The following is a 17,318-nucleotide window of genomic DNA, read 5'->3' as shown; positions in this document are numbered from 1 at the left end:
GAACTTTGGCAATTTGATGCTCTTACAACGTACGCAGATGCTAGATGGATTACCTGAGCACTTGTGCGAAGGATGTATTTTGGGAAAAATGCATCGTTTTTCGTTTCCCCGTGATGTTGCTTTTGGAGCAATAGCCAGATTGCAATTAGTGCATTCAAATGTATATGGGCCTATGCAGACAAAGTCATTAGGAGGATATTACTATTTTGTGACTTTTATTGATGACTTTACTCGATTTTGTTAGGTCTACTCTTTGGTCAAAAAGTCAAAAGTGTATAATGCATTCTTGGCTTTTATTGCACTTATTGAAAACCAATCTGGTTCTAAAATTAAGACTCTCCATTCAGACCGAGGGGGGGAATACATGTCCTCTATGCTGAATTCTTTTTTTAAGCAGAAGGGCATTGTCCATCAGTACACTACTGCTTATACTCCACAGCAGAATGGGATTGCACAGAGAAAGAATCGGTCACTCATGGAGATGGCTAGATGTATGGTAAAGGCAAAGAGCTTGCCTCACAGTTTTTGGATGAAAGCTGTCATGTGTGCTTGCCATGTTTTGAACAGATACCCCACCAAAGCTTTGAAGAAAATTACACCTTTTGAGGCTTGGAATAGCCGGAACCTTCTGTTGGACACTTTCATACCTTTGGGTGTCTCGCATATGCACATATTCCAAAGGTACTCAGAAAAAAGTTGGATAACAAGGCTGTTAAATGCATTTTTGTGGGATATAGCAATGAGAGCAAAGGCTACAAACTCTATGATCCTGTTTCTAAAAAGGTGTTTGTCAGTAGGAATGTACTATTTGATGAAAAATCTGAATTGTCCTCGGCTGGTTTAGACACATATCAGGCTGCCCGTGATGTATTTGAAGGGCTGCTGCCCATTGCATTTGGTGATTCAGCTAGAGTTTCAACAAGTGAACTCAATATTCAGCCAGCTACAACTTTGGAAAATGCAGAAAATTAGTCATTGGCTGATCTGAATATTCAGCAAAGTGCTGAAACTGAAATTCAGCAAGAGCTTATGCACAGTCAGGAGGCAAGACAAATGCCTAAATGGTATTTACAAACTATGAAAGATAGTCATCTAGATGCACCCATGGTCGGTCGTACTAGAAGGCAAGCTCGTATGCATGATACTGCACATACCATGGAGTTCGTTATGGCAGCAAGCACCCTTGATAAAGAGGAGCCTGAATGTTTTGAAGATGCACAACAGAGTGTGCATTGGATGGCAACAATGAAAGCTGAATTGGATTCTATCACTAAGAATCAAACATGGGATTTGGTGTCTTTGCCATTTGGGAAGAAAGCCATTGGAACAAAATGGGTCTACAAGCTGAAACGGAATGTAGATGCATCCATTGACAAATACAAGGCAAGGCTTGTAGCTAAAGGCTATGCACAGAAAAAAGGCATTGACTATGAGGAGACATTTGCTCCTACTTCCCGTATAACGACCATCAGGTCTATGGTTGCTTTGGCTGCTCATTATGGATGGATTGTGCATCAGTTGGATATTAAAACTGCATTTTACATGGGGAACTTCATGAGAAAGTATATGTACAGCAGCCCATTGGTTTTGCAGTTGAGGGCTTAGAACACTTGGTCTACAAGCTGAAAAAAGCTTTGTATGGTTTGAAACAAGCTCCTAGAGCTTGGTATGCAAAGATCGATGCTTTCTTGCTTAGCCAAGGGTTCATAAACAACTCATCTAAGTCTATCCAATACGTATATAAAGGGGGGGGATCCATACTGATCATTTGCCTTTATGTTGATGATCTCTTGCTTACAGGGACACATGCTGATCAAATTTCAAAATTTAAACAAAATTTGCAGTAAACTTTTGACATGTCAGCAGACTTGGGGTCTTTGCATTATTACTTGGGCATTCAGTTCATACATGATGCTAGAGGTATTGGGTTATCACAGTCAAGATACATAGGTAAACTTCTTGAGAAGTTTGTCTTACAAGATTGCAAGCCAGTTTGTACACCAATGGATCCTGGACTTAAACTGTCATTATATGATAGCAGTGATTTGTTTGATATACACACATATGCTCCAGCAGTTGGATGTCTTATTTACTTATGCAACACTAGGCCAGACATATAGTTTGCAGTTTCAGCCCTAAGCAGATATATGGATCAGCCACGCATATCACATTAGTAAGCTGTTAAGCGTGTCTTCCGTTACTTGCAGGATACTAGATCTATTGGATTGCTTTATGCCAAGGGGGGACCATTGCAGTTACATGCTTACAATGATTCTGATTGGGCTGGTGATTATGATTCACATCACTCCACTAGTGGCAATTGTTTCTTTCTTGGCTCGTCTTGCATATCTTGGCTTAGCAAGAAACAGTCCACTGTTGCCACATCGTCATGTGAAGCTAAATACAAGGCAACTTTCACTACCATAGTTGAATGCATATGGATTAGACGCTTGCTAGCTGATCTGGATGTATTTGTTACGGAGTCTACTCCTTTGTTCACTGACAGTCCCTTTGTTCACTGACAGTTAAGAGTGTCATTGCAGTGGCACAGAACCCAGTGTTTCATGCTACATACAAGTGATACAGGTTGTCTCCGTACACAGTACAGACTGATCCGTACGGTACGTATCCGTACGGTACGGTACGTATCCGTACGATTTAGTATGAAAAAATGGGCACTTTTTTTCCACTCTACTTTAAGTCTACAGCTTTTTTTTTTCTTTTTCCTTTCTTTTTTTTTTCTTCTTTCTATCTTATTTCTCCCCCAAGCCTCTCTCTCTCTCTCTCTCTCTCTCTCTCTCTCTCTCTCTCTCTCTCTAGCCTCTTCCTCTCTCTAGCTGCACTAGTACCACGTACGAAAGGTTTGATACTATACCATACTTTAGGTACCGTACCTTACGTATTAGTACCACAAGGTACCAACTTAATGGATGCATCTTTCCCATTCGAACTACACTTTGGGACGAGCTAAATGCTCCTTATATTAATATCATTCTCCCATGAGATTAGGTTATTTGAGATTCAAACAATCTCTCAACCTTCTCTCTCTCAATCCCACACTTCTCTTATTTGTATGATCATGCATGTATGATGTATCCACTCCCATCTATGTAGTTATAAGTTGTAGGTAGCAGTAGCGCATGTTGTGCATTCCGCATTAGGTTTGGGCATGTTACCCTCAAGTACTCATCTTATATGCTCTAATAGCATTGCTATTTAGACTTGAAATATCTATTCTATTATCTTTTATCTAAAATAATCAAGTTATTTTTTTGTCGTACTAATATCGTACTGTACCTTATAATCTTAAGGTACCATTTAGTACCGTATTTTATCGTATCGTACCTTTCGTACCTAACAACTATGAGGTGATATCAGCCTTGTCTATTGGCCTACCACCAGTAATGTGGCAAACATCTTCACCAAAGCTCTTCCTCGCGAAAAATTTGAAGCATTTCGCAATGCTTTAAATTTGATCTCCTTTGGTGGCGGATGATCCTTGTACTCATGATCACTCTTCACTCCAAGGGGGTTTGTTGGGTATTTCACTCATGCCTCACTTACACTGGGGCACTTTCTACTCTCGATAGGAGAGGTTTTTTCCCCTACACTTATGGTATTATTTCGTATGTGCTTATAACACACACTTACGGGCACTTACCGTGTTCGGGTGTGAACCCCCCTACAACCCTAAGGTTTAAGGGTTGTACCTTGTACTTTCAGCTTACACTCTTTCAATCTATCGCATTGGGTGTCATTTTTCACTCTCTGTCTACTGGTTTTCTGTGCTGAGCTTCAATCCTGTCCTCTCTCACATATCTCACGCTCATCCCACTCATTCCATAGAGTGTGGACACCACCATCTGGCATAGGGCAGCAAACCGCACCTCATAGAGGTGCTCCAACAACAACCACATATAAGCAAAGCAAGTTAAAGAAGGCTTCTTCAACTCAAGCGTACTATGCTCGCGATACATTGCAAGCACCTTCACCTTCACCGTGAAGTAGGTGACAACAAATGTAGCCTTATGCACCACCCTCTTCATCCATTTGAACTTTCCTATGTCCTCCATGAGCAAGTCCAAACAATGACTTGCACATGGAGTCCACACAATCGAAGGAAACTCAACCTCAAGCAAACGGCCCATGCACCGACAATTAGATACATTGTTGGTAACAACTTGCACCAAATTTGATGGGCTCGCCTACAACCACATCATACATGGCACAAATTGAAAATTATGATAAGGAAAGCTTTGGGGGGACATGAATTCAAAATTATAATAATGAAAGCAACAACTTTAAAATTTAAAAGACAATGTACACCTCAATGATAGCTTGTTGAATGTGGCAATAGATGAATGTGCCGGTTGTTTTGCTTCCCCTCTTGTCGATGTCTACGGCCTGCAAAAAATATGTGCCAAGTGGACATGAAACGAGTATGTTGATGATGCCCCATTTCCTACAATCTCTTCATCCGTCGGTGAGAATGGAGCAATCGTATCTTGTCCATGCGATCTGAATAGGATTAAGAGCTTTATCAATCCTCTCCTTCTCTTCATCAATCTTCTTTGTCTTCATGTCATTGTGTGTAACACCACTCCATCCTTCACATGGGACCACATTGGCAATGATTATTACCATCTTTCTCCATTGCTCATGCTTTAGGATATTGAATGCAAGATTGCACTCAGTCATTGTGCATGCAATCTCAATATCCACTTGTTGTTGCCTTTCTGAAAGAAAGACAACCGATCCAAGCATATGACCGTGAGCTTGAGAGAGAGAGGATTGTCTATCCGGTGCCGCATGAGCCTCAAATCTCTATCTTTTGCCGATGCCAAATCCAGAAGTAGATGTGGAGTCAGTACCACCAATGGTGGAGGCCTTACTTGCATCGGTTGAAGATATGCCTACATTTGAGGCTTCCTCATGAGTAGACATAGGTCTAGGTGCCATCATCGATACGCCACTTCCTTCTCCACATGGATGGCATGCAAGTTGAAGGCCTCATGCTTCTCGTGTATCATGATGCCAAGGCATCAAGACAAGGCCCGATGGAGAGGAGAGAGTCGAGAGTCGATCACTCTAATCACGAAGATGCTTGAAGAGGGAGGGGACCGGGGGGGGGGGGGGAAGAGAGAGAGAGAGAGAGTATTAACGTCTCTAGAAGGCCAATGTGGCCTATGAGACCAAAGCAATACATACAATGATGGTGTGTTTCTCATCTGGAACGAGAAAGGATGAAAAACATGCCTATAAGATTGAAAAAATGAAATAGTGTCCTATAAAAGGGAAACATGTCAATGATCTAAAAGTGAAAGTAGAAAAAGGAAAACTCTCCATCAATGATATGTTTGTCCTCTAAGGAGGTGTATCTCTGCATGGCTGAGGTGTCTCGGCATCTGTCTCCGGTGGCGCTCAATGATGGCTTTAATTTGTCTATGGTGTGGATGTCTAGGCCTTCGTCCAGGTGGACGTGAGCGCCTAGACCGGCTAAGTGCCACTGCTCTATCCAAAGGGACACCTATAGAAGATGAGGTCCAATGATGATGTACTCCTGTAGGCTATGTGGCAGTAGTAGTGGTATCTGCCATACTTTGTTGTGTATCAATGAAAAAGTCAATGGCTGCTCTCTGTCTATGTGAGCCGAGCTGTGGGGTCCTCCTACTCCGTAGAATTGTTGCTCTGCGCCTCTGGAGCTCCAGGAGGAAGAATCCCAAGCATCTCTGATCCTCGAACTGCATGATCCGTCTCAAGGGTCCCAAACCCTCTCAAAACAGATAGTGGTATCTACCTTGTATATCATAATATACAGTGCATCGGCAGATGTAGTGTTCCTCTATCTCTGGCTCTCTGTCGCATAGTGGGCATATGCGTTCCTCTGTCTGTATACCCTCCCATCTGCCTGTCTCAATCCTCTGTCTATGTGAGCCGAGCTGTGGGGTCCTCCTACTCCGTAGAATTGTTGCTCTGCGCCTCTGGAGCTCTAAGAGGAAGAATCCCAAGCATCTCTGATCCTCAAACTGCATGATCCATCTCAGGGGTCCAAAACCCTCTCTAAACAGACAGTGGTGTCTACCTCGTATATCATAATATACATTGCATCGGCAGATGTAGTGTTCCTCTATCTTTGGCTCTCTGTCGCATAGTGGGCATATGCGTTCCTCTATCTGTATACCCTCCCATCTGCATGTCTCAATCCTCAGGTGGTGGGATGAGGTGCGGATCTGACCAATAACTGTGCGTAGTCCATAAGGCAGTTGTGTGTCCATGTAATTGGGTCGGGTGATGAAACCATCCCCAGATACCTGAAGGAAGTGGGTCTGGTAGTGTGCCATCCTCGTGCCATGGGAGGAGGGGGGTCGGGTCCAGGTCTTCTCCGTATCTAACTTCAATATGTCTGCTCTGATCACATGGTTTAGCTATGATCGGCTTAGGTCAAGTGTAGGGCAATCCAGGCTATAGTCAAAGGGGGGTAGTCTGTCAATCTGCAGCCCATGTAGACTCATCCATGTACTCATCTAAGCATCTGAGCATACCAACAATGTCTGTCACCATCTACTGCTAGTTGTCTAGAAGAGGCCAAGGCTAGCCGTGGGTATCTATCTTGGGGGAGCTCCCATAGTCTATGTATGAAAGTCACTGCCTGGACCAAGGCCTCAGCCACCATGGGTGATGCTCCCAACTCAGCTCTGATAATCTCATGTGGGGTTGAGCTTTTCGCTCGTATCATACGTGAGATCATCATGACCAGTGGTCTTTCCATATGCTTCCACCCGTCATAGTATTCCTTCTCTGGTCCATCCTGGTCTCCCAAAGGCTGTCTCCTCGTGTGAAAGAGACTCGGACCCCAAATAGCTGCCAATGCACCTACGGCTGCATATGCTTTTGCCAAACGAGCCTCTGATGTCTCTCTCCAAGAGAACTGTGGTCCCTTCAATGTGACCCCCAAATAGACATACTGCCTAACCATCTCCACTGGCTCTCCATCAAAAGTAAACTGGTGCTCAGCTCTTGTCACCCAAACAACTGAAGTGTTAAATACCATAAATTTAGTTTTCCCAAGGTTCACCTTAAGATCTCTATCTCTGCAAAAAGTTGATAATGCATCCAAGTGTCTATTTAGTCCCTCAGGTGAGTCAGATATAAGTACAATATCATCGGCATAAAGCAGTAATGGTATCAGCACTCCAGCTAGGCTGGCTCCGGCTCCAATAGTTCTGTCCACATATTCTGAAATTTCATCTATGTACAACCCAACGGTGAAAGTGGACAGCCTTGTTTCACCCCAATGGTGCTATTGACTGTATCTGAGATGCCCTCAGGTGTTCGTACTCTGCCCGTCACTGTCTCATACAAGGCATAGATACTCCACTGTATCTCTACAGGCACATCAATGTTTTGCATTCTTCTCATGAGTCTAGCACGTGGCACTGTGTCAAAGGCCTTGCGAAAGTCCACAAAACAGCAGTAGATCTTTTTCTTGAATGCCTTGCCTTCTTCGATGATTGCCCTCAATGTAAAGATATGGTCTAGAGTTGTATATCCCCTCCTGAAGCCAGCCTAGCCTTTTGATCTCAAGCCATGTATCTCGGCCCATTCACTCAATGCTTGTTCCACGATAGAGCCATATATTTTGGCCAGCATGTGTCCAATCATGATAGTTCGATAGTTACTAGGTAGCGCGGGGTCTCCACTCTTAAAGAGCGGCACAATAATATGGTCTGACCAACAGGTTGGAAATCCCTCACAAACTGCCCTATTAAAGATGTGAGCCAGCGTTGGTGCCAAGATATCATAAGCATGCGCGAAGTGTTCAGCTACTAAACCATCATGATCTTGGGCTTTTCCATTTTTCAGTTTCCATATGGCATTCCTCACTTTTTTTTCTGTGAAAAATCTGCAATTTGCTGGTCTTGAGGTTGAGGGGAGTGGCATAGGCTCTTGGCCAAGAACATTATAGAGTGTGCAAGCATATCCATGCCAATCATCCGGTCTAGTAATCTGTAGGGGTGGCTGGTTCTCATGCATCTTTTTCCATGCTCTCTTGCTGTCCTGTCCCAAGAACATGGAATACATTTCTGTTTCTAGTCTGCTCAGGTATTCCTGCTTCTTTTTTGCGTACCAATTGTCTGAAGAGTATTCGAGCATGCTTATGTGTACATATGCCAAGTGCCACCTCTCGCTGAAAGTGTGCTCGTGTCTCTCTGCACTCATCATCATACCAACCATTCTGTGGGGCATTACCTCGTGGAGGTTTATCTAACGGTGTAGTGTGTGGGAAAGCATAGGCTGCTGAAGTGTATATTATCTCGGCCAGCTGTCCTGTAAACTCATCCAGAGAGGCCTGTGTATCTAGCTCCCTCAATGCATCTCGCACAGTAGTGCTGTATATGTGTGAGGTCGCTTCCACCGGAGAGAGAGAGAGAGAGAGAGAGAGAGAGAGAGAGAGAGAGTTCAATACATTCGCTTCATGTTATGGAAGGACTCCTTGCATGCAGGCATTTCATGGATTTCTTGGTCGCATGCATGTACCCCCAAACGCATGGGTGGTGGGGCTATTTTGGATGCCGAAACTCATATGCTGGCACTCCGTTGGTCTCTTTTTCGTGCCATGTACTTGGATCATCACCCGTGGGTCTTTATAGCCTGTTATTTTCTTGAGGTTGTGCATGGTAATACCCAAATTCGGAGCTCCTGGTGACATGTTCTTAATGCAGACTCTCGATTTTCTAGTCCATCATCATCTCTGCTTGCTCATTTGGTATGTTCCTGGAAATTGGTTCTCCAAAAGGCTCAGTGGCATCCAGCGGAGGACCGCTTAGCTACTAACTCTTTTCAACTGGAATTGTTGGCAGCCTCGTGATTACTTTCTTGGGAAGGCAAACATGAGCTCAGACCAAAATTTAACCGCATGGCACGTTTGGGCTTGACTTCAGTTGCAGATGCCACCCTTGCCAGTCGCAATGTGTTGATATCGTTTCGTACAGCCAGTAGGCTTTTTAGGATCCCTCGTGGATACCGTGATTTATGGGGACAGCTTTTGATGGTGCTCCAGAGCAGACAACCCTTTCCTGCCCTTGCTTCGGATCGTCCCTGGCAAGACTGGCACTTTGTAGGCCGGCTGAATTTGGAAAAGGCCTCAGCTAACCAGGTGTATCATCTTCTGATTAAAGATCATCAATGGCTGGTTACTAAAGCTAACACTGTATGGGAATTGCATAAATCTCAGTCATGGTGGAAGGTAACTGTGATGGAGGGTTGGTTGAACAAGACACCTTTCAAATGCAAGGTCTTTCTTTGGAGGGTGATGATTGGTGGTCTTCCTCTTGCTTCAGCCCTTTCCAAGCGTCGAATCTCCAACGGCAATTGTTTATTTTGCACCACCAGTGTGGAATCGGCCCGTCATCGATTTATTTCTTGCCCTCTCGCTAAGAAAATCTGGTCACTCTTGTCAGCGGTTTGGCGAGCAGTGGTTGGTTTCTCGCTAAGCCCTTTTGATTGGGTTTTTGTGCGGCCCAAATACCCCACACCGGCACATTCGCATATGAAGATCTTGTTTCACTTTCTTAGATACTGGGGCTGTTGGCACAATTGGACCATTCAGAATGCTTTTCTTTTTTATTCAGCCTCTAATGTTCAGGGACATATTGCTAGGCTTAAAGGTCTCTTGCATTGGCAGATAGATCTCATTCAGCACTCTGACTTACTCCCTCGGGAGGACTTACTTCCCTGGCATATGGCAATTTCATCTGCGTCTTTGCCATGACTTTTGTAACTCTTTTGCCGTTTAGTACTTTATAAATATAAATATAACATCCATTACGAAAAGAGAGAGAGAGAGAGAGAGAGAGAGAGAGTATATTAACGTCTCTAAAAGGCCAATGTGGCCTATGAGACCAAAGCAGTACATACAATGATGGTGTGTTTCTCATCTAGAACGAGAAAAAAGATGAAAAACATGCCTATAAGACTGAAAAGGAAATGAAATAGTGTCCCATAAAAGGGAAACATGTCAGTGATCTGAAAGTGAGAGTAGAGAAAGGAAAACTCTCCATCAATGATATGTCTGTTCTCTAGGGAGGTGTATCTCTGCATAGCTGAGGCGTCTTGGCATCTGTCTCCTGTGGCGCTCAATGATGGCTTTAATTTGTCTGTGGTGTGGATGTCTAGGCCTTCGTCCGGGTGGACGTGGGCGCCTAGACCGGCTAAGTGCCACTGCTCTATCCAAAGGGACACCTACAGAAGATGAGGTCCAATGATAATGTACTCCTGTAGGCTGTGTGGCAGTAGTAGTGGTATCTGCCATACTCTGTCGTGTATCCATGAAAAAGTCAGTGACTGCTCTCTGTCTATGTGAGCCGAGCTGTGGGGGCCTCCTACTCCGTAGAATTGTTGCTCTGCGCCTCTGGAGCTCCAAGAGGAAAAATCCCAAGCATCTCTGATCCTCATACTGCATGATCCGTCTCAGGGGTCCAAAACCCTCTCGAAACAGACAGTGGTATCTACCTCGTATGTCGTAATATACAGAGAGAGAGAGAGAGAGAGAGAGAGAGAGAGAGAGAGAGAGAGTTGTAGAGGCTTGAAGACCCAAGAGGGATGGGGTGGGGAGATAATGTTTCAAGAGGGAGAGGATGGGGGGAAGAGGAGAGGGGAAGTGGAGATGATGCTTGAAGAGGGAGGAAATGGGAGATTGATGCTTGGAGAGACAAGAGTGGGGATGAGCCTTGAGGAGAGAGTGAGACTTGAGAGAGAGTGCAAATGTGCCCGAAGTCCAACACCCGTCTCTTTTTGCTAGACACTATCCCAGGCCCCCACGAAAATGCGCCGAAATCATTCTGCATAACCGGTTTTCATCCACGGGATGGTGGAAAAATGCACCTAAAATCACATATGAATTCGTACGATTCCGTACGAGCATGTATGGTATGAACTTGTCCGAACGTCATATGAAGGCAACTATGAGAATAAGCTGGCAATATAGAAGCTTTTTGAAGGAGATGCTATGGAGAACTACATTATGTGAATGAAGCATCTGTGTAATCAAGTGGCAAGGTTCAAATAATGAAGACTAGCAAGGAGTTGGCTAGGATATTTATCCATGTTCTACCCCCTACGTATGGTCTAGTCATTACAATACACGTGTAAGAACCCTAGGGTGGTCTACTACAAGAGGCTCATCATCTTGAAAGCAAAACACTACCAAGGGAGGTTTTAATATGAGACTAGCTAAATTTGGAGTTCCCATGAATGGATGGAATCCCGATGGTTCAAGGGTATTAAGATATCTTGTAGTGACTAACAGCTAGGAGTGGGGATCCTCCGAGGCCACATCGTAAAAGATTTAGTCTCTTTACATGAGTGGCTGAACTCTCTACAAATCTTGGATCAGGAGTCAAGTACTTGTCAAGGCCTCAAAGGAGATGGTGATGCATTAGGGGAAATATGGACTTGAAAAGGGCCTCATAAGGATGAGATTAGGGGGAGAAATATAGACTTGAAAAGGACCTGTTAAGGATGAGATTAGGGGGAGGATGAGATTAGGGGGAGAAATATAGACTTGAAAAGGGCCTTATAAGGATGAGATTAGGGGGAGATTACTTTTTCTAATCTACGGAATATTAGTGGGCCTAGATATCATGATGGGGTAGAACCCGGTTTTTTGTGGAACTGCTAGTGGTTTTGAATTTAAAATATGAAAAAATAGGAATAAAAGAGGACTTCTGTTACATAATAATTCATGTGAAATGATGTGTCATATCACCACTGGGCTCTTATGTTAGTGGTAAGAGGTAGGGCCCATAAACTTGGGGTAGTGGGTTCACGTCCCAATTGGCACGCAATTTGAAAATCACACTTTTCGGAATCTCCATCATGGCCTTGATTGTCGCACTTGCCACATGGCATAATTTGGTTGTTGCCTGCCTTTCAAGCTTGCAACTTGGGCTATTAGAAACCTTTTTTTTGAATTGGAAAAGTGGATTTTAAAATCAGGAAATTCACATATTGTCAAACCATGACTGAAAAGTGCCTTCTTTTATGGATTTTTAAACCACCCAAGGTCTTAGAAAACCGGATAAAATGTGCGCACCACCCCCTCTCCTATTGGTCCACCTCAAATTGTTCTTGATTAGAAGAGTCATTAAAGCCAAATCTATAGGGCCCTTTTTTAGTCCATATTTCCCCTAATGGTTGTGCTATCCTCGAGTGTAAAATAGTCATAGCCTTCAACCCATTTGCCAAAGTATGCTATTGAAGATCTGACATTGAGCAGGCTGGTGGCGAATGTCATCTCTTGCTTGGGTGAGTTGAATTGCATCTTGAAGGACCCCTTCCTTGGGCTACCACTTGCGTAACCCTAGCTAGGGTGCCAATAAGAGCGGCTTGGATGGAATCGTGAAGGAGGCAAGCAGACATCACAGGCACAAGGTCAGGCAGGAGCAAGGATGGTGAAAAAGACCAGCACATGGCAAACAGTGGGGATGAGGCAAGGAAGATTAGTGTGAGGCAATGCGGAGGGAGGCTGAAAGATAGAGATGTTGATAAGGGTGATGGCCTCATGGTCAAACATGCATGATAAAGTGTCCAATAATACAGTGAGAAACTGGTTGAGTTGAGCCTTTCAGATATCCTCAGGGATGGAGTTTTCATGGTGTGGTCAGTTAACTTAGTTCCATCCCTTTAGGAAACACCAGTTCTGTCATTTGACTTTATCTTGTTTGACTGTTATCTGCATGGCATCAACAGTAACCCCTGTACAGTGACTTGCTTTGGCTTCAGCTAGAGGACTGTACACTTATCAGCCTGTTTTCTGAAATGGATAATTTGTGATGTTATTTCAGTTAGAAAGTTTAAGGTTTGTGTTCTTGACTTCCCTGAAAATCATGAGAGCCTACTATTACCTTTGCAGAAAAAGCTGCAGATGAAAAATGCTGAAGATACTGCTGAGGAGGTACATAACACTTTGGAAATACAAAACATGGAGCAAGCTGTCCATGATTTACAAATACAACTTGCTGAAAAGACATCACAGTTGAAATCGTATGAAAAGGTTGTGTTTTGCAACACTTTACCGCATCTAAAATCAAGTAGAATTTTTTTGTTCTGATGTTTATCTTTGCATCTTTGCTTTGTCTGAATTTCAGTCACCAAAGAAAAGCTGTGGTTGTCACCACTATGAAAGTAATCTCAGTGGCTTCTTTTCAGATCTATCATTGTAGATGTTGATCTCATTGTGGAAATATCAATGTTGAACCACATGCAGGCCCTGAAGGAGACAGCAGAAAAGCTTGAGGGAGCTTCTGATGAATCTCAAGAGAAACTAAGCAGTGCCTTCAAAATTTCAAGCTCATTGCGGAAATTGTTGGAGGATAGGGAAAGCCAATATGCCACCCTAGAAGGAAATTGCAGGGTATGCTGAGCAGGGATTGTCAGTCCCATTAATTTTTCCTTTGCACACGTTTTGTTTTGTCACTTTTAACTTGCTACATTATTGACTGCTTTTTGGCAACAGAGAAAAGAACTGGAGTTGGGAGAACTGCAGAGAAAGCTGGCTGCAGCAAATAACACCTTTTCAGAAACTGTGGAAGCTCGTGATACACGAATCCATGAGCTTGAGAATATGCTTGCACTGAAGCAAACTGAAGTAAGAACTCGTGCAAAAGACTTCTGCTTTGTTTAGTCATCACAAATAATAAAATCTTCAAATGCTCATGGTGGATGTTGGTTTTGACTGAGCAGATTCGTGAGACCCAACAAGAAATGCAGGATATCCAATTGGCACTGGACAGTAAAGACAATCTTGTCCGGAAACTGGAATATGAAATCAAACTCAAATCCGGTAATTCATGTTTGGAAAGTTAGTTGTCATGATCAGCCATGTTAACGGAACTTCTAAACTAGCTTGCACTTACCGAGTGTTCTAAGACAGAACTTCATAGAAATTTTCTCCTGTCTAATTTCCTTTCAGATCAAGAGCTACATAGGTCAAAGAATTTTGTATCAAGCTTAAGCACATGGCCTGTTACACAGTGTGATTCCTCTCCTGGTTTACGAAGCCATGTTCATGCCATTCAGCTTAAAGAATCAATGAGGCATGTGTATACCCAGGCCAAGGCAGCACTACAACAAGGACTATCTGAAAGAGCACATTGCTTAAGGCTTCCATCTACCAAGACAGAGAACAAGGCTTCTAATGCTTGGGAGACAATGAGTACTGATCAAGATATTAGTGAGCTGTCAGGAGGTGAAGGGCAGACAGTTGAAGAGATGGACCCATCAAAATCCTTAATTGCTGAAGTTACTCTTCAAGATTCTTGTCCAGCTACGGCGTTAGAGAAAGCAGCGACATTGTTGGCATCATACAATGGCATTGCAAGTGAAAGTCCAAGTATGTTTCTGAATACATTGGATGTTCCAGAGCAAGACTCTGGCCAGCCAGCAGATTGGGACACATCATTCGCCCTTTTTTCAACTACCAGACCTGCTTCTTCTGTAGACATTACTGAACCTTTTGAGCTCAACTTAGATAGGACAGGTGATGAATCAACAATGGGTAGGCCTGGTGAAGAATCTATTCCGTCAGATGCTGTACCTGAAACTGGAACTGCAGATGGCTATGGCCTACAAGCAGAGTTACAGAGGCTGCAAGCACGGATAATGAGTCAGCTACGGGATTGTCAGTCTGAGGTAGTGTCACTGGTTTGAAAAAACTTTGGTTAAGTTTGATGGTGTGGATTTAGAACCCAAAATTTTTGAGAGAACATAACAATGCATAAACTTGTGCTGTGCAGGATAAGTCAAGACCAAGGTCACAGCAAAGAGGTACTCCATGCAAACGACAGTCAGATGAGAAAAACTGAAGTCCAGGAAAATGGACAGGTGACCTGATGCATCGTCTGTCAAATTGGGGTGTTTTCTGAAGTAAGGGTGGGTTCTTATATACAATATCCTATAAATGCGAACGTCAATGAGTTCAGCTTCAGTTACATATTGCTTCTTATCACAGGAAAAAGCTTCACATCTTATGCAATTACTGAGCCTGAGAAGAAACATACCCAGTGGGAGCAAATATTGCAGACGGTTGAGACCCAGGCAGTTTCCCAAAGATTGATGAGAAACTTGTAAATTCTGTAGGACTGCAGGCCACTGCAGTCTCTCTAGGAGGATTTGAGGCTCTGCCTTTCTGTAAGTTGTGGACGCCAACATGAGCTATTTGTAATGAAAAAGACCTTGTTACATGCTGCACAAGAATCTCTTATGGAGTGTGGCTTCCTATACACGTGCAACTATCAACCTTATTGTTCAGGAATCAGCAGTGTCAACCTGGAATCTTGAGGCACAATGGAAAATCTGTTTATGTGCGCCTGGAAGTTGGCAGTGTACTTTTGGTACCCTTGTAGACCTTCCAAGTTCTCGAGAGTTCGGTGGATCGAAGCATGTGTTTTCCCAAAAGTGAGAAAGATTTGGGAGTTTCAACTGTGTGGAATCCCGTCTAGTGAAAAGTATCTACTATCGAGCATACCCATGTATTTTCTAGAACGTATGACAGATTTGGAGCTTTGACACTCCGATTTCATTTAGGAAAAACTTGCCAATTTACCCTTACTTTTAGACGAAATTCCCAAAATGTCCCTCCATTAAGATTGTAAAACTTATCCCTCCAATTTTATCCAAGATTCCCAAATGCCTCACTTCTTGCCAATATCCTTGATACACGAGAGACTTTCTAGGCATTGTATAATACATCCAGTTTGTAAGGTTTCTATGATGAATATGTGTTCATTAATACAATATGATAGACTGATGATCTTTAATGGTATTATTCCCGAGTAAGTTATAAAAGCTTATGAATTTACATAATAGATGTCACTTTGCTTTAGCTCATGGAATGGTGATTATTGATTAAACACTCGAATGGAGGTCCAAGGGAATAAATATCACTATCCTTGAGCTCATTGAAAATTTAAAATTATAGTTTGAACACTCAAATGGTAGGTCCTTGGACCTCCATATAGAAATGGGACCAAGTGAATTTTCAAGCAATTCACAAGTACATTTTACAATGGCAGTTTGTTAATTTTTTCTTTCATTTAAATATCTTGATCTATAGATAATGAAGGGATTACATGTAGTGTGCCCTCTCTCTCTCTCTCTCCATAAGGGGTAACTAGCACTCCCCACTTCTCTTTATTATGTGAGATTTGTCATTAATGAGGACATGCATTCTTAACAAAATCAAAACAACTAGTAACGCATTAGTGATCATTGTTCACAATTTAATATTCTAAACAAACAAAGTACTTGTCCATAAAATGTATCAAAGTTGATCATCAAACATAATGCTTCTAAATTATCATTTGTCCCATCAAACACAATGCTTGTAAATTCAACTATTCCACTGTTACATTCCTTGGAGCAAGAATCACATTTTCAGCAAAGAAAACCACTTGATAATGCACATTGAAAAAGTCTATACACATGTAATGAGATTCCCAACTAATCCCCCTTATATAACCATGCTTGCAGGTAATGCAAATCTGTTAGTAGCATTTGTCAAGACAATACCATCTCAAATATCTAGAAAACATCTAATGAATTTCTCACCCATGGAGCCATGATTTTGACAAACTTGCATATTTTGCATTTGTCAAGACAATACCATCTCAAGTATCTTGAAAACATCTAATGAATTTCTCACCCATAGAGCCATGATTTTGACAAACTTGCATATTTTGCATTGGCTTTAAAAATTTTATATGTTGCCACAAAGTTGAGCAACAAAGGGATACACTCACAATGTCCTCCCTACCTCCCTTGATCACAATAGGAAAGATCTGTCTAAAATCACCTCCATAAAACACAATCTTTCCACCAAAAGTTCAATTGCAATATATGATATCTCACAAACTCTTATCCATGGCTTCAAAAGCATAATGGTACATCATCAGAGCTTCATTCCACAAAATGAGGCTATAGAGTGGCCCTCCAATTGTAATGGGATCCAAGTCTCAAGTGTGTTGTTTGACCATTCGTCAATAGCAATGCATCCATCCCTAATGATGCAATTACCAAAGCCAAACAACTATGTGCATGTAGTGTTGCCAAAATATAGTTAAATGTTGGAAGGAGTTGTGCGTGAAGGTCGAGAAGATGCGGGGTCTTATGAAAAAGGTTTCGGAATGAAAGGGAGAGAAGCTAAGGTAACTTCGGGCTTTAATCTCCATCAAAACCTACGAACTCTAACCCAATACATATGATAAACTCCTGGCTATTAGTAGCCCTTGACACAACCCTACTCTCAAGCTCACACCAAC

General features: G+C 42.7%; 1 protein-coding gene and 1 long non-coding RNA gene across 6 annotated transcripts in view; one reads left to right on the top strand and one right to left on the bottom strand.

Moving 5' to 3' along the window:
* The window catches only part of LOC148026667 (uncharacterized), a 248,372-nt gene extending 233,224 nt beyond the window's left edge, over window positions 1-15,148 (top strand). For 2 of the 5 annotated variants that reach the window (XM_087691138.1, XM_087691140.1), the window contains 6 exons: window positions 12,914-13,054; window positions 13,268-13,414; window positions 13,517-13,648; window positions 13,744-13,843; window positions 13,973-14,691; window positions 14,796-14,932. In XM_087691138.1, coding sequence (XP_087547264.1) covers window positions 12,914-13,054; window positions 13,268-13,414; window positions 13,517-13,648; window positions 13,744-13,843; window positions 13,973-14,691; window positions 14,796-14,864 — 1,308 coding nt within the window. In that variant the 3' untranslated portion in view covers window positions 14,865-14,932. Of the gene's footprint in view, window positions 1-12,913; window positions 13,055-13,267; window positions 13,415-13,516; window positions 13,649-13,743; window positions 13,844-13,972; window positions 14,692-14,795; window positions 14,933-15,010 lie in introns of those variants that run through there. The other 3 variants (XR_015692863.1, XR_015692864.1, XM_087691139.1) reach the window with 3 other exon arrangements.
* Window positions 1-15,449, bottom strand: part of LOC148026666 (uncharacterized) — a 107,102-nt gene extending 91,653 nt beyond the window's left edge. The window contains exons 1-2 of the long non-coding RNA XR_015692865.1: window positions 15,328-15,449; window positions 15,060-15,187 (exon numbers count right to left, since the gene is read on the bottom strand). This is a non-coding gene — a long non-coding RNA (uncharacterized LOC148026666). The remainder of the gene's footprint in view (window positions 1-15,059; window positions 15,188-15,327) is intronic.
* Between the last annotated feature and the right edge of the window lie 1,869 nt (window positions 15,450-17,318).

The sequence above is a fragment of the Lygodium microphyllum genome, chromosome 13 (genome assembly GCF_053477565.2).
Source record: "Lygodium microphyllum isolate KBCC chromosome 13, Lygodium_microphyllum_v1.1.10, whole genome shotgun sequence".
NCBI classification, from domain to species: Eukaryota; Viridiplantae; Streptophyta; class Polypodiopsida; order Schizaeales; family Lygodiaceae; genus Lygodium; species Lygodium microphyllum.
Note: the sequence above shows the minus strand (reverse complement) of the source record. Positions and strands in the feature narration are given on the sequence as shown.